At 38.5% G+C, this 19780-nt stretch overlaps 1 protein-coding gene across 1 annotated transcript in view; it reads right to left on the reverse strand.

Annotated features, from left to right (window-relative positions):
- The window catches only part of CFTR (CF transmembrane conductance regulator), a 91777-nt gene that overhangs the window by 53280 nt on the left and 18717 nt on the right, over positions 1–19780 (reverse strand). Inside the window, exons 4-11 of the mRNA XM_037389854.1 lie at positions 18250–18465; positions 17270–17359; positions 15712–15875; positions 15111–15236; positions 11210–11456; positions 8822–8914; positions 8123–8302; positions 5265–5456 (exon numbers count right to left, since the gene is read on the reverse strand). Coding sequence (XP_037245751.1) covers positions 5265–5456; positions 8123–8302; positions 8822–8914; positions 11210–11456; positions 15111–15236; positions 15712–15875; positions 17270–17359; positions 18250–18465 — 1308 coding nt within the window. The remainder of the gene's footprint in view (positions 1–5264; positions 5457–8122; positions 8303–8821; positions 8915–11209; positions 11457–15110; positions 15237–15711; positions 15876–17269; positions 17360–18249; positions 18466–19780) is intronic.

A 19780-nucleotide genomic window follows, 5' to 3' on the forward strand; every position in this document is an offset into this window, starting at 1 on the left:
ACTGTCTTTCGGAAATGAGTTCAGAATCTGTACCGATTCCATCTTGGCTTCTCTCTATCATACCATGCCAATATAAGATTTTAAAGGTAACAGATTTGAGATAACACCTGCACACTCAAAATTAAATGCATTGTGCTGGTTTTGGCTGGGATAGCGTTCATGTTCTTCACAGCAGCTAGTACGGGGCTATGTTCTGCATTTGTGCCGGACACAGTGTTGGTAACACAGGGATGTTTTCGTTATTGCCGAGCAGCGCTTACGCAGAGCCAAGGCCTTTGCTCCTTCTCACCCCACCAGCGAGGAGGCTGGGGGTGCACAAGGAGCCGGGAGGGGACACAACCAGGAGAGCTGACCCCAGCTGACCAAAGGCATGTTCCGTACTGGATGAGGTCATGCTCAGCGTGTAAAGCTGGCGGAAGAAGAATAAGGGAGGGGACATTCGGAGTGATGGCATTTGTCTTCTCAAGTAACCGCTGCACGTGATGGAGCCCTGCTGTCCTGGAGATGGCTGCACACCCACCTGCCAGCTGGAAGTGGTGAATGAATTCCTAGCTTTCCTTTGCTTGTAAGCGCAGCTTTTGCTTTACTTCTTAGGCTGTCTTTATCTCAACCCACGAGTTTTCTCACTTTTACTCTTCTGATTCTCTTCCCAGTTCCACCAGTGGGGAGTGAGCAAACAGCTGTGTGGTACTTAGCTGCCAGTTGGGGTTAAACCACAACACTCACTCAAACAATATTTTTAAAAAAGCTTCTGAATAAAGGACAAATGGTAAGGACTACTGATCTGTGCTGGAATGGTTTGATCTAGAAGTTGAAAGCCTTCACCTTCCTTATTTGCTAACTGGGACCTTCATTTTAGAAAACGTGTTAAATAAGGTACTCACCTCCTTGCTTGCTAAAATATTTGCTATTTCTTGAGGAAAGGAAAAAAGAAGAAGAAAGCAGTGGAGAAGGAAGAAGCAGCCTTCCTCCTATGCCTTTTTTGTAAAACTTTTTTTTACTGTGATGTTTCACAGAATGTATCATCAAATTTAAATGTACTGGCATTCATTTGAGTTCAGCATCACACAAGAATAAGGGCAATGTCTGCGTACCACTTACATCTCACTGCAACCGTATTCAGTTTGTGCTAGGCTTTCAGAAATAATTTTTGCCAGTAAGGCTGTTTCTGTTGCATATCAAGAACACTAAGGTAGCTCTTAATAACGGTCCCTTTATCTCATCTCCAAAGCAGTCTTTCTTTTGTTCTATCACCTTCTACCGCTCTTCTCTTAACCTCTGCCCATTTCCAAACTCCAGTATTTAGAACAACATTGTAAAACACAATTTTACCTCTCCTGATGCCCTACTTACCTTAAAAGGAAAAATCTAATCAAGAAATGTAATAATTATAATCACGTTCTGAATCACTTTACACATAAAAAGCAGGCTACACTACCATGGAAATACACATATAAGCTATACCAAAGAAGTTTAAAAAGTACCTTAGGCATGCTTTTAATGATGCACACAGAGACACATTTGAGAACCCTTCTCATGCTTCTTCAGTATTATATGTCTATACAGTGACATCATGAAATTATGACAAGCAGTGGTACTTAGACCTAAAAAAACTCCCTCACTGAGTCTTTCATTGTGGATGCTTTCAACAACTCATCTCTCATACATTTGTACAGGGTTGCCTTTGGTATTCCCCACATGCCAGAGGCAGCTATGGAGCAGAGCTGGGGGGACAAAAGACCATGAATGAAACCTATATACTGCTGCCACATGTGTGCCATCAAGCAGGACTACATTCAAAGGAACATTATTAAAACACACACTTCCCATGCACGGAGTCACAAAACAGTATCTACTGTATGGCATGATTCACTGCATCTGACCATTCATCAGTCACAAACCTACGTGATGGGCACTGAGCAAGACAACTAGTTATACATGAGAAAAAAGGACACTTGAGAGACATGTACACCTTAACTGAGCCAAGCACAGACTGGCATCCTAATGTATTGTGCACTACACAGATTTTGTCAAGTTATCCTGACAGAGTATTTACAAGGGATGCGGTTCTCCAACATATCATAATTTGTTTTTTTTTAATCTTCATCTTCTGTTTCATGGTATGACATCATGAACAGATGTACTGGCACAACTGGAGGGTAGGTGAATTGCAGCAAGGCAACAAGAATAAGAAACCGAAGGCAGAAATTTCTTAAGCTAAGTATACAAGCCAAGGAAGTAAAATAGGTAGCTACCTGAACTCTTTGGACTAAAAAAATGCCCATTTTAGTGTTCTAAATTGCTATAAACTTATGTAATCTCATAAAAGAAATTAAAAATTCCTTTTGTTGCTCATAGTTTCATTGCTTTCCAGTAATGTTAATTGTAAAAAGATGGTTTATTCTTTAATGAATTTTTAATATTGACAATTACTTTTCATGGTTCCATACACAAAGAGAACAAATGTAAAACTGCAAGAGTATCTTTCAGAAAAACATCAAAAATCCTTCTTCTATCCAAGCAAAAACTACCAAAGCCCACCTGTATTTTTAGGTAAAAGTTAACATAACCAGATTTGCTGTTCTTCAGGGCTCTACAGAATAAAAATCTAATACACAACACATTTTAACCTCTAAATAAAGATCTGATTTCCTACACAGTGAGAATTTTATTCTTGGACACCTGAAAATATGGAAAGCTCTGTGAAATATTTACTTGTGCTTTCCATCTTTCATCATTACTTTGAAATAAATTTATCTCAGGTACTTAGGAACCCTAAAGAGGCTGTGTAACTCCTTAGCAAATCAATTATGTACCCATCCAAAAAGTCAGGCAGAAAAATGTAGCACCGACTTTTCCAAAAATTATCATACACCCCAAATTATTTGAGTTACACTTGTTTAATTAATTTACATATCTCCATACACCTAAAACTAAGTGCAGAGCACCTTGTATGATGTCATCCAGCTTCAGTGTCCTGTTCTGCTGACAGACAGGAACAGGCTATTATTCACCGTGTGTCAGGAAGCCCCACAGCTATGTAGATGGTATGACATGACCCACATGGAGTAATCTGTAGTAATTTTTTTCACTAACAAAGACAAAGAGTAGAAGACATCAAATCTAGGAATCAGACTACATCTTCAGTATGCTTCCTTTATAGGGTGACAGTGGAGATGGCAAAGCAGATGGGGCATTTCGCAGGTTTGTTACTTTTTGCAGTAGTCACACATCTATTTGCCCACTGGGTCAAAGAAGATGGCTTTGTATTCCCAAGAAAGTTTTTATGAGCATGGAGCTTGGAAGTAAATCTCACTTAGCCACTGAAAGAGCTATTTGTAACTGACTTGCAGCATATGTGCAATAAAGAAATAAACACCCTTTTATCACTGATCCTTGGTTCACCTTGAAGAGCCCATATAAGAACTAGACTTAGCAACAGCCCTGCATTCGGGTGGACTATATAACCACCTGGGAAAGTTGAAGAGAAGGGGGCAAAGTGAACTGCCTCAGGCAAAAACCCTCTGGCACCTCTCCTTTCTGAAGAATGAGAACACACACAACCCCAATCCAACAAAACACTAACCCTTGTCATAATAAACCCCTAAAAGGTCACACTGGGGAATAAACAGGGAATTAATATTTGAAATCCATCCTTCAACCGGCCATACTAAGTCCTGTTTAGTAACTAAAATGCGAAAGCTAACGAGACTAGAAAGCATAATAACAGCAATAAGGTAAGTCATTTGGCTGCCTTCCAGATCATTCCACCTTCTCTTCAGGCCAGCCCAATTTATTTATTCAGTCCAAAAGAAAATATCCTTATAAGTACCAAACTCGATCCCTGCTAGGAAGTGAAGCATGCCATTCTGCACAGAGCTGAGCCAACACAGATCAAAGCTAGCTTGATTGAGCCTGTTTAAAGAACAGAGGAGCTGCAGCCTACCAAGAGACCAGGCCTCCCCACCAACACCAAAACAACGAGCTGTCCCACTGACACCGAGACGTCCCACCACCACTGAGACAATGAGCCATCCCACCAACACCGAGACACCAAGCTGTCCCACCAACACCAAGACACTGAGCCATCATTAACCACCTGCTGCTCTAGGGTCTGGGTTGGGAAGCCTCTTTGGGCAAGGACATTTTTGAACTGCTGAAGCCAGTTGTTTCTTGGAGCTTTGGCATTAACTACAACTTTTACAACCGAGGTTAAGGACTGCTCTCTTCAGAAAGCCTGACACGGGAGCTGTTAATGCTCCTGTCTTCAGACGCTTTCAGAGAAGATTTCCAGTAAACCACAATCCAAACAGAAGCTGAAATAGCCATAAACATATAAGGAAAGATTACTTTATCGCTTAACTATAACCTGCTCTGAGATAAAGCACAGCAACTTCGTCTTATTTTTAAACAGACCGGCTATTGTTTTCTTGCTTGACTGGCGCTAAACGAAAATATGTTTCACTGTGTGGCCTAAAGACAGATTCTATTCAGCACAGTTAAATATTTTTTGTTTTCATCTACATGTTACAGACAAAATGCCTGATCTTAAGGCACCGCTGTAAGGGTGCAAAGGTCTAAAATGCTGGCTCCGTTTGTATCTTGCAATGTGAAAAGATACCTTTACCTGCACTACCCTCTGGCAACATCAAACACACACAAGGACATTTCCACGTCATTGTACTAATTGTGGGCTACATGTCACACAAAGATCGATCCTGCAATCATTTCCAGTGTGAGAATTTTCAACATGCACACAGAAAAACCTAACTTCAGTCAAGATTTACCTCTAAATAATTCAGGTTTCTGGCACAAAATTCTAATTATCCCTGGAGACATTTTTGAAGTGCAAAAGAAAGGAGAAAAACAGGTTAATTTCCAAGACTGTAAGGAAAAGCTTCTTTACAGGGAAGAAAAGTGAAGAAAATATGTAGGAACAATAGTTTTTACATAATTTCTTTAACATTAAAATGTTTACCCAGGCTTCTAACTAGGAATGAAGACTGAGAAGGCAGACACCTTAGAATATCTGAGCCAGGTTACTTAGCTCCCATTATGTCAACTACCAGAACCAGCGCTGTCAGCTTATGTCTCAAGGAGCTGGCAACAGGCTGACTTGCAATTCCACAAAAGTGGGATGCCAGGCTGAGTTGCTTGAATCTCAGAAATGTCTTGTTTACTTAAAACTGTACTCCTTGACTTTTTCTTTGGTTTTTTTCACTTGGGTTGGGTCACAGGTCTTAAAAGAGTCCTACATGACTGACCTCTTCTAGTTGGCAGGCTTTGATGACGCTCTTGTATCGGTATTCATCATAGGATACACCAAAAATTATGTTTTCTTTTATTGTTCCAGGCATGATCCAGGAGACTTGAGGTGAAAAGGATATCCTTCCACTGTGTTTAACTTTACCCTGCGAAGGTTCCAATTCTCCCATTATCAACATCAGAAGAGAAGTCTGAAAAATCATTGACTCTTGGTTAATATATCAGAGATCTGTACAACCAAAAGAAATGCTTGCTAAGCAAAGTGAAAGTCACTTAAATGGTACATTTGTCTTGTAAAGACTGTCCCTGCAAGTACTGATCTAGCGCAAGCTGCAATTCGTGGAGATTTTCATGAAACATATGGTTCTGAAAGGCCTCTGAAATGAGAGAAACTTCATTCCATGAACAATCCAAATTTTGTAAGGTATCTTGTAAAAAAGGCATGCTGCTGCAAAAGTACGCAGTTTTATTTAAACTTCCAGTAATTTTATAAAGTAAAAGTGTGAGTATCTGTGAGACACATAAAGACATATAAAGTATTAGTATTTATGGAGAATGTTATTTGATTTTTAACATCAGGGATTATTTTGTGTTGTACAAAGAACAAACAATTCATGTTTACAATTCCACCAGTGTTTATAAGCCTTTTATCTGTATTGCCTTGAAAAATGCAATTTCTTTGTGTATGTATGTACAATTGCTCACAAACTACTCAGTGATCTGAATTTTCCTCTGTAACTGTTAACTCACTTACGTGAATACATGACCTAAGTAAATTTACTATTTCCCTTCATAAAAGAATTGATTGCAATTTCAATACTGACATGTTATAATTTCAAAGTTAATAAGTAGCTTGTAGTAACCTTGTCACACATCACTGGCTACTAGATCAAAGAATAGAATTGAGAAATACAAGGAAAAATATGTTACGGAGTCATTCCAGTGGTGTTCTTATCAATAATAAACAGTCAACAAAGCTGGGACGTAACAGTCAAAGATCTAAAAATCTGTCTAAGTCACAGTTTCATGCTGTCAAGCCCAGAGATCCTTTGACAAGTTATACAATATGTGGGGGGAGTCTCACAGGATTCTTTCCATTATATCAGAATCTGAATTTTCCAAAATGCTGAGTAAGAAGTTTCTGATCTTGCAAAGGACAGCCACTTAGTATGTTTTGCACACTGGATATTAAAGTACTGTATCTTGTGCCGCATAAATGGAAAAAAAAAGACAACAAACTAAACCAAATCCTATCTAATACCGAAGCAGTATTAAAGAGCTGATGTCAGGCTTCATTCTGATACAGATAAATTAAGTATACTGTCTGTTTCACATACATGACAATTCCTGGAATATATAGTAACAGACTCAAGCAACATGAACGAAACCTTAAATTAAGAGGGTATAAGGGAAGAATAATTTTTTTTTTTTTGAGAGAGAGAGAGAGGGTGGTGTAAACCTTATGTTATGTAAATCTTTCCGACAATATTATAAGCCTTTTATCTTTTTTGCCTTGAAAAGTGTAGTGTGTATATACTCACACAAACTGTTCAGTGTAACCTGAATTCTCCTCTATTTCCTAAGTAGCTGAATAAAGGAGATATACATATGTCCTTCAGCACTTTCTAATTGACATTTTTGTACTGCAATTATCAACTTTAGCAATAGCCACCTGAGATTATTGGCAACATAGGAAAGCTATTCTGTTTAATTCAGAAGTATCACAGTAACATGCACCTCAACATATCAGCTTGAGGACAACCTCATGTCCTGAGTCCCTTGCTCTTTCCTATTGGTATCATTACTAGAAATAATATCAAAGACTTGATCACATTTAAATAGATGGATCCTTTGCCATTGACTCCAACAAACCAAAGATTTTTATCCTGTGCAAGTGAAAGAAATCAGAATATGTTCAGCAATAATTTGTTAAACAGGAAAAGTTGCCAAACACATAATCAATGTTTGTTTTGACTTTCACATCTCTTCAGAAAAACCAGTGAAGATGAAAGACTCATCTAATTACTTGCTGTTCAAAGTGAATAACAATATCATAGTTCAACTCATTTTATATTAATGAGGTTAATTGGATGCATTATCTGCAAACTAAATGTACTGATAAGATTTTGGAATTCTAAAATAATGATTAATCTAAGGCACAACTTTTCTCAGAAAGCCACCGGTTTCAGCAGCACCTCCCCAGGCTTTCACATGGGACTCGGGGAGCTCATCCGAGTGAGGCACTGCAGGAACTGTAGCACAAGTGACCAGGTATACCACATGGCCAGGGCACACATCTCAGTTAGCTGGCTAATTAGTGTCAGGCTTGTCAGGTTACTTTCCATCTTGTATTCAAATTTTTCCTTAAAATGTTAGCAAGGCAGGAGAGAAAAAAAAAAAAAAAAAAAAAAAAAGGTCTGCTCTCAACCACATTGAGCCATCTGGATATCTACACTATGTTCTCCAGTTGACTGTTTTAAAAGCAGGGAGGTTCTCACAATAAGCATCAACTTTAGGTTTCAACCTGCATTATTCCTGCAAATCTCCTTTACTTCCTACGGAAAAATAGTTTTGTCATTTAAATTGCTGTTTCCTTACTAAGTCTGTATCCTTGTATGTACAAGAAGTATCCAGCAAACTCTCTCTCATATTGGCCACAGACTAGAACTCCAAATAGCCATTGGCCATTTTATTGACATTTACAGTTTATTCATACTCCTTCCTGCAGCCATCACTTTCACAACAAGCGCGGTATAGCAAGAATACAGCAACAATGCAGGTAACAATACAGATAACATCACAATATTGTTCTTTAAAATTATTAGGTCTTTTGTTGAAACAACAGAAATAGAAATACCTTGCCTGCTCCAGTAGATCCAGAAACAGCTAATAACTGTCCCTTTTCAATCTTGAAATTTATATCCTGAAGAACAGGAGAGGCATGAAGTGGAAAATTACTGAAGAAGAGATTGTTGTCAGTGCTAGGAGCTTTGCTGTTGTTTTCTTGGCTTGCTTTTACAAACAGCTCTCCAATTCCCTGCAACATACACAGATGTGAATTTGTATGGACATCAAAAATAAATAAAGCATGCATATGCAGGTATGTATATCATACTACGGATTTATGAAAACACTTACTTTTCTGATGTTACTTTGCCTATCTGTGTATTATTTATTATGTTCTTAAACATATATATTTTTTAATTTATGTATTGGACTTGTTTCTAAGTTTGTGGACACAAACAAAATTTGCCTATTACAGAATTACATTCCAATGTTTACACGTGCCACAGCTTGATTGTTTTCAGGCTGGCTTAAATCAAAATTAACTACTTATTATGGGCCTTAACACTTATTAAAAGGTCACTCCCGAAGTTTCTCAACCATGGACAATGCGATATCATGCATTAATTACTTGCAATATATTCCTTGCCTGTTGATAGCTGAAGCCAGTTAAAATGAAGGAGTGTAGACTGCTCTTTTTAGAGAACACCAAGGCAAATATTGGTTAAAAAGACACACACTGTTTTAATTTAGTTTGGGTAAAAGTACTAACCTCATCCCAAAAAGCTGTTACTTTGTCCAGCTCAACCCCAGTGGTTGTTAGATTATACTCCAGGGCTTTATATTCTTTTTTCAGCAAGAAATCCTAGAAAAACCATGAAAGCAGATGAGAGGAAACAGTGAGAGATGACTGCCATATCACATGAAGCCGTACATACTTGCCAACACTGAGCACTAGCTAGTATTTCTGATGGTGCTATTGTATTGTAGCATCTTAGAGAGAGGCATAAATATAGCTTATACAACATCTTTTGGACGCAGAAATATTCTTGAAACTACCAATTCTTTCATTGCTAGTGAAAACATAACCTTAAAGTTATTTGGTTCTAGTTTAGAAAGAATTTCAAAACTTGGCATTTCCTTTGCTTTCAGGACTTGTGTCAGGCAGCATCACCCCTTCAACCTTAATCCTTTTCAGATAAACTTTTGGGTTTGAAGTAGGATGTGGAAGGTTGCACTCTGCTAACAGTGAAACAAAGCACCTACATGCTGCTACCTCCCTATTCCAAAACTGCCAGCGTTTAAAAGGGTTAGAATCATGTCTCCCTGAAAAAAAAAAAAACAACAAAACAAAACAAAAAAAGGCAGATAATTATCCTGGCGAGTGCGCCACTGAAGTAGTGTAATTTCAAATGACACAAGTCAGCAACGTGACACTTTTGTTACCTTCTGGGATACTATTAGGAAAAAAGAGTAAGACTATGCTAATGTAAGAAAGATAACTTGTTTATTCTATTGTTTTGTTAAGGTTATGCAGTTTGTAGGTACCATCTTTGCCTTCTTAAACTATGTGGAAACAAGCAGGTCTACATGGGCAATACAGTGGACAAACTAAGCAGATATGGTGGAAAATCAGTCATCTACAGTAAACTTGCAAATTTCCCAAGTAAAAGAAGTGAAGTGATAAAGCAGATGGTTGAAAGGGCAGGAACCAAAAAAACTGGAAGGTCAAACACACACAGTTTATGAAAAAAAAAAAAAAAAAGGAAATGATAGCTAGGCTTACATAACAAACGTGGTGGGGTCATCCAGTGGAGTTGCTGGAGCAGTGATAAAGAAAGCAGACTGACCCTGAAACACTTCATGGTCTAGAAAACATGGATCTAGCTACAAGGGAAATACAATAACCCAGTGAACATATCTGGTCCAGTGAACTCTCTAAACTGATGAGGAAATTAAATCAGAGAAATGTATGAGTGGTTTATTATTTTTGTTTGTTTCTTGTGACAAGCAAAGAGCATTGGTGTTCTGGGATTCTGTGCATTCTATGGGGTCTACACCAAACCTGCCACAAAGAGATGATGATTTTTGGATTCTGGAGCATCCACAGAGCTAATACACACAAAGACAAGCGTATGGCAAAGTAAGGGCAATGGCATGACAACCAGGCTTGCCACTTCTCTTCCCATACACTCTTCCAGAACACAGGAGAGACAGGATACCTCCACAAATGCCTAGGGAATCTGCGAGCACAAGGACTGCCTAAATTAGGACCCAACAAGGCAGCCTTCTGAATGTCAAATAGAAAGTTTTATGGCTAGATTTCTCAAATTTTCTGCCCAGCTGAAAATCATAAAAATCCAATGCCTGCTTCTTATTCTACATTAAGGTTCAGATCTCTGATTAAGATCTTTAAGTTCCACATTAAGTATTTTTATCACACTAAAAATAATAAAACCAATGTTTTATCAAAAAACATCTATAAATACGTAAAAAAAAAAGCCTAAGATTTCACCCCAAAATAGAAAAATAATTACTTTGTGATTTCAGACCAGCAGATAAAACAGAGTTAATGAGAACTCACCCTGATTTAACTCTGCAGATAAGCTTCTCATGCTGGTATACGAGCAATTGATCTCAGTAGGTAAGGCAGGTCATAATTATTTGACTGGTACCTTAATTATGTTTACTACTCATAATGAATGAGGTGCACATTTGCATAAGATGCACAGTCTCCTGCTGTTCTTGCCACTAATAGCTAGGAAAACAGAAGATCTGTGACTGCAACTACTGGAAGCCATGTTATAGAAAACTGTACAAATTTTGTACTTCCTTTTCTGAAGGAAAAATCTCTTAAACACTATAACTCATATATTTTTATTAAGTCCCTTACTCTGCAAGGAGAAGAAATAATTAAATGCCACTGTTTAAGAAAAAGCAGCGTGCAGGTAGCATAAGACTCCTGGGGTTATGCTGCCTGGGGAACCCTATAACAATATCAAGATTTATAATGAATTTCATGGTGTGTAGTCAGAGCGACATATAGCATATTCAGAAAGTCTGCATAAATGCTGTGCACCCTTGTTGATCAACTGACAAGATAACATGCTATAAAGAATTAGTTTACATACTTGAGAAGGTTTTAGTGTATGCACCCTACCTGTATTTTGTTTATTGCCCCAACAGAGTCATACCAGGTCTGTACGGACCCAGGAAACTGCCTGGTCACTGTCATTCGAAGAACAATGCAGAAGGAAATGGTGGTAAATATTTTTCGGAGAATAATGCCTTTAATCAGAGCATACGGAAGCACAGCTAAAAACACAACAAAAAAGCCTGAAAAGAAGAAGGCTGAGCTGTTGAAATATCTCACGTAAGCAGCTTTTCGGGTAAGCTTCAGTTCAGTTCTGTTAAAAAAATAAATACAAATAATTAGTATATGATTCCACAGTTTACATATTACAAACTTTTTGGATGGCACTGTTGGTAAACAATTAACTCAGAGGCTCATTGATCCTTCTTACTTTCTAGCATTGCAGTTGAAAAGCATTATTGCAAACAATTTTTGGACTTCAAAAATAATTGGAGTCAAATTTTGTCACCTATGTTCAGAGATGTCAGACAAAATAATAATAATACTCTATGTCATGATTTAGATACCTTGTAAACCACAAAATTCCTGGTACAACCATCTTTAAGCATCTAATGCTGTGGTATGTGATATACTCCCAGAAGTGTCAACCCATATTCACCTGGTCATCTAGGTGACTTAGAAATAGAAACTGCCCTAGAAATAAGACACTTGGAAACGTCAGATTTGCTATACATGGCCATAAAAAAAACCCCAAGACAAATCCACAGTTGCAGAGCACCCTACTAACAGCTTCACCCATGAAGTAGGGTGTCGGTTAACCTCAGCTTGAAGAGGTGGAAGGCAGGGAGTCTGCTCTCCACCTCCCTTTCTCCATAGAAGCTCAATCTAGAGAGTAGCTTACTGACTGCTGTGCCGTCAGGAATGCAACTGGTGATTACTCTTAGCTGCTTTCACAATGTCTATGTATCTTACAGCAAGCTTTCACATAAAAAGAGAAACAATCCAGGGAGTGTAATTCATTTTCTGACTTGATAGCTCTAACTCACAGTGCTGAAGCTTTCTGCTGACTGTTCTCGTTTTGACGCTGTTCACATTCCCCAGGTGCCCTGCATCTCAGCTTTGCCTGAACATCGGCACCTCTGCTGCAAGAGCAATTAACTGGGGCTAGAGATTGAGCTAGACCCCCAAGGCACCCATTCACTGGGCGAGTGCTCTAAGGACTGGGATACTGTGCAGAAGTTCACAGTCATGCTGGTGATAGTAATACCTGGCATTACAAGGCTGCGCACCGTAATCTTTATGTGTCTGCTGATATTAAGCCAGTGTCTGCATGAAAAGTCCATCCAGGATTTTAGACCTGTATGGAACCCCCTTTCAGCTCCACACCGCATGCACGAGACATCTGTACACATCCAGCATCTTACCAACTTTTGTCAGCCAAAGTGTTCTTGGAAGATCCTGACAGAAAATCTGAGTTTTGGAGCAGGGTGCCTAGCACTTCTTGTTAAGTCTGTATTTCACTAGAGGCCTGAAGAAAGTAGCCAAGGCATGCAGGTCACCACCATAGTAGTAGCCACTGCCCTGAGGTCCCTCCAGAGCTTCTACGAGACTGTGGATGGCAGCACTGAATAGGGTTAACAGAGATTTTGGGGCCTGGTAATTGTCCAGTACCACACAAATGACTGGGTGAAAACTATCATAAAGCTCCCCAGTGCTGAATCACACAGCTGCTACTCCGAAGAGGGAGAATCAAAGTACTACTAACCCTTTTCAGTATGCTCCCAAGTACCAGCCACAAGCAAAAGTTTTCCAGAGGTGGCTCTGTCTGTGATACAGGCTTGAGAGCTCTGTAAATGAAGCACTCATTTGGGACAGACCCTGCTGACACAATATGGGCACTTGAGAGAGATGTAAGAGACACTATGAGCCTTGTGCATGTGTAGGGTGTAGACCAGCATATGCCTGTTTTTGAAGTGATGCTACAAGAATCAGTACAAATACACAAGCTTGAGATTCTTTGTTTTATATAAAGACGTATCTTCCCCTGACAAAGTATAGGGACTTCCAGCCTTGGACTTCACTCTCTGCAGCACTATGCTATGGTTCAGGGGACCAGTTTGGTGGTGTGGTTTTTCACTTCTCTGAATACATTGCATAGCCTATAGGAGTGCAGGTATGTTTGTTCAGACACCTGTTACAAACAGTTATTATCAGTACAGACTTAAAAGGGCACACAGGAGACAGATCACATTGGTCCCCCTGAAGTGTCACAATTCCCCAGGGGAGTCTGCGTGCAGCAATGTTACACCTTCAGGATGGCCAGCCCTGGCAGCTCAAGTCTACCAGAGTAAAGGGCACTGGTCTATCTAGTTCATTAGAGTTGATTAAACTGGGTTGCATCAGAAAATGTCAGCATGCAGAAGCAGTTTGATAACAACTGAGTTGTAACACACTGTGGCTAAAATACAGGCATGGCTTCACACACACTGTCTCGTTTCCTACCAGCTTAAGCCAACTGACTGGGGGGCCCTGCAGAGCTGATTTCAGCAAGCAAAATTCAACTGAAACTGACATTCCTAAGGTTGACCTGCTCTGGTGATATCTTCACCAAGTGACCTCCTGGATCACTCAAAAAAAATATTGTATTTTGGTGCAGAGAAGTAGAAGAGAGATACTTTGATTTTGTAGTATTGTTAGCATTCTTGTCTTTTAAAAATGCAACAAAGATTGAATTCCAGCATCACAAAATTCACTATAAATTATTTTAGAAAACAGAGATCATAAAATGACAGTCCTTTTTCCAGGTTTCTGTGACCATTTTGTGAATTACAATTTATTTAATTCATGTCAACAGGATTTGCTTACAACATGTGGTCTCAAATTTTCTAAAAGCAATTCATGTGGCTATTGACACAAGGGGAATCCTAACCTGCCTCCATCCTTGAGCTGGAATTCATGACCTGGATTCAGACTGATTTTTCTCTGATCATTTATAGTAAATCACTGCAAATTTCCCTATCTTCCTTATTCTAAAGGTAAGGAATAATCTCTTAAGGTAAGGAATTCAGGTCTTTCTCTGAATTGTCTTTCACAAAGCAGCTGAACAAGATGTTTGTGTAATAATATAGTTTCATCTCTTTTATTTACATGATAATATGACACTTATATTTCTTTTATTTTCCCAATCACACACCTGGCACAGAATTTTAGTTCTCTGTAAAGGACTAAACAAACACATGGGACAGCTTTAGTGCAGCACCACCCACCAATCAATATATCACTTCTCCTTCCTTCCCTTAGGACTGACCCCCTGTTGGTAATAAAGACCTCCTCCTCATAGCTCTCAGCTAACTAGGTTAGCTCTTTTATCTCCTTTCTACTTCAGGTCTTGGTAGTTCCAGTTCAATCTTGATACTAGTTGAAGAGATAAGCATTACTCAAGGCTATCTACAGACCATAAACGTTAAGGCAAATGTGCAGGATGAATACATGAAGCTGCACTACTTTAATCCTTTCAGAGACTGCATGTAACATTTAAAACCAGCTTTATTGCATTTCTCAGAAAATAGCTTCAGAGGACTCATACTGTTTCCTTCATCGCAGAATAGGAAAGTCTATAAAACCTTATGTAATCATCACAAAAGAGCTTTTTATTGTAAGATCAGGATAGGGTTGGCCAGAAACAAACACAGATGCCACAATTGTTTTACCTGCGCAAACTAATGAGTGAAGTATCATAATAACAAATGAGGAAGCAAATTAAAAAAAAAATAAAAATCACCTCCAGAGTGAACTTGACAAAATGGGGAAAAAACCAAGCTGCAGTGTGGGAATGCACAGTTACTCTATGAAGGATTAATATTTGTGTGCTTTACTTAACTAACAAGACCACAGATGGTGTTCTTAGCCACCTAATATTTTCTTTCTGAGCATATAAAAATTTTGACTAACAAATGAGAACACTTACTCACGGATGCTTTCAATCATTTTTTCCATTGCATCTTCCCAACAATAGGCTTTAACCGACTGTATATTTTCAATTATTTCTGAGGTGATGACAAGTCTCTCATTGATCTTTCCTGCCCTCTTATTCCTACAAAGTAAAAAAGCAACAGGTCAATCTTCATCTTTTCCTTCCTGTATAGTTAGTTTGTATCCCATTATATATCTTACAAAACCACTTTCCCTATATGCCTACACTTAAAATGTTTATTTTAACAGCAATATTAGGAAGAATGTGAAAGAAATTATTAGAAATCTAGTAATTGTTTTAGCAAGGAAAAGATACAAGCTCTAAAAAGAATAAATCAACTCACTTATTTTAAAACAAGGAGTTTTAATTCTACAAAGCATTAGCACTATTTACTGCCCTTTAAACCATTCATTTTAAGTTTAGACAGCTGCCGCTAAATAAGTAAAGGCTTGTCCGTGACTTCACCAACACAGCCAACACTCTTTGGACTACTCTTTTGTAATAATGTCATAACTAGAGACTCTTAAGTGGTATAAACTTGTTAAACCAATGTGTTTCAGGAAAGTATATTGAAATATTTTAAAAGTCTCATCACCTGTATTTCATCATCATTTGTCCCAGCCAGGCTTGGAAAAAGGCCAGGACTATTAGAAAAGCAAGTCCAGAAAATGCAGAAGCTTCTAACATATCCCAGAGCAGTCCCATCAGCAGTGCCACCTGTAAAGGTGCAATCCATACAAAATGAGCCAGGGCAAGACCCTGTGGAAGCAGAAAAAAATAATAATACAAGTTACAGATATGCTCTGAAAACTACATGAAAAAGAAGTCGTCATTAAACTGACACTTTGAAAAATGTAATGAAGAATGGTACCAGTATTTCCAGTAGTAGAACAAGTTTATAAAGGAGGATTTGTGATCCTGAGCACATTGCATACTGGGTGTTAATTATGATGACAGTGCAGGAATACATATACATTCCACACCTAAACTTTCATTTTTGTAAGGCAAAGTTCAGTCTGCAATTGTCTCTTTGCTATGTACATGCATGAGGAAAAATCCCAGCTTTGTAAAAGTAAACAGAATTTTCCATGAATGCTGGCTTTTTCAACCACTGCAAGATGAGAAAAATACACAGAAAAGTGTACTGAGAGTGATTTAATCTGTTATAGGAGGAATATATTACTTTGGTGAAGAGATGACTGTTGCGTGAGCACAGCTAATTAAAAACAGATTGCTGCCTACTTCAGCCACATTCCTTCACATTGGGGAGATTTTGGACTGAATGCTGTGATAAGGCTGCACAGGGGTCTGTGATACAGCAGCTACACTGCAGCAATGATAGGTCACTTGTCCTAGCTTGTTCAGCGCTAGCTGATACTGCTCTATATAGTAAAACAGTGCTTAAAGGAAATACACCCTGCAGTTCCAGCCGTGTGCCTACGTCTCTCTGATCTTGCTTCTTCCACAGGAAGCAAACCTCATCCTACCAATGGGCCAATTAAGCATACAGGCTGAACAGAAGGTCATAGAGTTTTCAGTCCCCAAAGCCATTAGCAGGGATTTACCTCTGCATCTTTAACAAAAGTTTTACAGGAGACTTTGAAAGTGCTAACATGGATGTGTTGGGAATGACTCTTAATAAGGTCTTATGTCAACACTTAATCACTTTTAGCAGAGTGGGTAATAGCAGTAACAGGATGCTGAACAACATCACTTGTTCAACAGCAGGAACAGACTGGATCACCTCAGTAAAAAGATACAATGGTCAGGGAAAAAAAACCACCAAAATAGTATGGAAAGACTGAAGCAGCAAGTTCTGACCTCTGTGAAACCAACTGCGTAACCCAGAGGTTCCCTGGCAGGTTTTCACTGGAGTGTAGAACAAGCATGTTTTTATGGTATATTTGGTTTTTATGTTTCCTCTACTAATCAGCATAGGAGATAAAGGATGTCGTAAGTATCAGAATGAGCATTTCCATGACCACATGCCAACACATTTTCTTAAGGTAGTGATTCATTTTCTATCTACAATGAGCACTCAGTGCAGTTTGCCATTTATGCTCCTTCCTTCCTTATTATTTGTCGTGAACAGCTTTAAGTATTGCATTTGTATTTGATGGATCATCAAGTAGATTAAGTAACGGATGACATACCTCATCAAATTTGTTCAGATTGTTGGAAAGAAGACTGACCAATTGGCCAGTACTTATTTTATCTAGAACTCTGCTTGACAGTTTTAAAATCTGTAAAAGAAAACAAAAACATAGAAAAATGGCTATGTAACCCATCCCCCAAAAATAATAAATACAGATAAAAATAATAAGCAATGGTACAGTAGTATAAATAACAATTCACTTATCTGCTTATGCTACAGTCTCATTAAACTTGTTATTTATGTTACTTGAATTTAATATAGCCACTAAATTGCTTTACAAATATTGACTTATCGACTCAGTCCTTGCTTTCTGTTGAATATTTTATGTATATAGATATATATGCAAATGCAAATCTTAATTAAGCATGCATGCTGTGTGCTGCTGTGCATCCTCAAAAAACTCCTACTGTGCCTATCTTGGCAAATATTTTTGAAAGATGTTTTCACAGTGAGCTTTATACTAGAGTAACTAACATGTTCGTTTAAATTAGCTGCTTTTGGTATGGGTAAAACTAAATACCTTTTTAAATCTTTGGATTTGTGAACATGCAATGCATCAGTATCTGAGATCTCACACAGTATCATTCAAACTCATTCCCTTCTATGTTATATTTATTGTTTAAATCTTCTTCTCTAATCCTCTTTTGAAAATATTCTTTGGCCACCAGCACATGTTATTCTTCCTTTGCAATACACATGCATAACAGGAGCACAGTGGTAGAACAATTAAGGCACCTCACCACATATCAAGCAAGTCTGAACTCACACAGAGGCTGACTTCAGGCAAAGCAGCTGTAGATAAGTATTTAATTCTTTGGACTTAGGAAATGGAGAGCTGTCAGAGATGTTAGGCACATTATTCTTTTGTGTGCTTTGTGTACCTTGACTAACAAAACTATCAATCTTTCAACGAACTGGCCTAAAAGTTACGTAGGCTACAGACAGAGGTTTGGCTTTGAGTGTACATGAAACAATTACCTTCTTATAAATCAAGCTAAACATAGCTATCCTCATTTGCATTCCTATATGATGAAGACCAAATATAGCAGGGTGTAGGAGTAGTGTTCTCACAAGGAAGAGAAGGCACAAGCCAATGCCCAAGTAATAGGCTATGGATCTTTCGTCAGAGTTGTCTGGATCATAGGAAGCTATTATTCTTCCCAACAGAAGGGGCTGCACAGATTTGGTGACTTCCTGCAGACGGAAACAAGTAAAATAATTTTGGTCAGTAGTTTGTTCATTTTTTCAAAACGGTTAACATTTGAATTTTTAAAATTTGAACTCAAGTCCTTCCAACTGAGATTTACAGCTTTATATCTTAAAAAAGGAAGTGAGGTCTGTTTGTTGCACAAACCACAGAAAGTTGCAATAATTGCCCAGGAGAACAGACAACTTATTGCTGTCCTAACCTGTGATACTCCAGCAACTCCATCAAAGCAAATCTAGTTTGTAAATTTAGTTTGATAACTTTCTACAAAAGTGACAAATTATATCAGCTTCCAACATTTACTTTTCAGAGTTGTAATAGATTAGCAACGTCATATGACTGAATCCAGCTTATCAGGCCAGATCTCTGTTTTGGCCCCTAGGGAACAGTTCTCACTGCACTTTACTGGACCTACAGGACACAGGAAGACTCACAGCTCCTGAAGTGAACATCAACAGAAAAACACAGCGAGGATATAGGTAAAACAAAGTAAATGGAAATAGCAACAGAATAAAAATATAAACAATTTGGATCATCCTACTCAACAGTTCTAGACATCACACCCACGGTTGTAACAAAAGCAGGATGAGAGGGCCTAAATAGTAGGGGAAGCAAGTTTAATAAAAGTCCCAGAGAGAAACCAGTGCCTCCTGCATTGGCAGCCCCAGCACTTCTCATTCCAAGATGAGCAACATGGTAGAGAACCAGAGCAGGAGATGAAAAAGTGGCAGTATCAAACTGCTAAACTGCAAGGCATCCAAATGACCTGCTATAGCCCTGACTTTACCTCAGCCTGCTATTACATTTGTCTTTAGCCTCCTTTTCTGTTGTAATTAAACCTCACTAGCGTTATCTCACCATTGCCTTCCATTTCCCTTCATGGCCCCATCATTCTCATACTTTCACTCCTATAACCTCATTCTTGTCCATCTCCTTCTCTTGCCTCCTCTTTCCTTCCCCAGTCCTTCCTGAAGAGCTGCAAAAAATCAGTGTGCTGCAGTTTGCTTCATCTTCTGCACGGGCTCCTGAGGGGTATGAAGTATGTGTGTGCTCCCTTGTTTCATTGTTATATTCAGCGTAAAAATACCTAGTGCTTAGAACTTTTATGCATGTCTCCTTATCCTTCCTTCTGCTATGTCTCTGCAGAAATAATCTGATACTTAAAAAACAACAAAAAACTATCGAATACTTTTTTGTACAGATGTGTTAAATTCTGCCAAAATGTTATTAGTACTGCCTTCCAGCTGAAAACCACACAGACCACCATACAGTGCCTCAGAGAGAAGTGAACTAGTGAAGTAC

The sequence above is a fragment of the Falco rusticolus genome, chromosome 5 (genome assembly GCF_015220075.1).
Source record: "Falco rusticolus isolate bFalRus1 chromosome 5, bFalRus1.pri, whole genome shotgun sequence".
Lineage (NCBI taxonomy): Eukaryota > Metazoa > Chordata > Aves > Falconiformes > Falconidae > Falco > Falco rusticolus.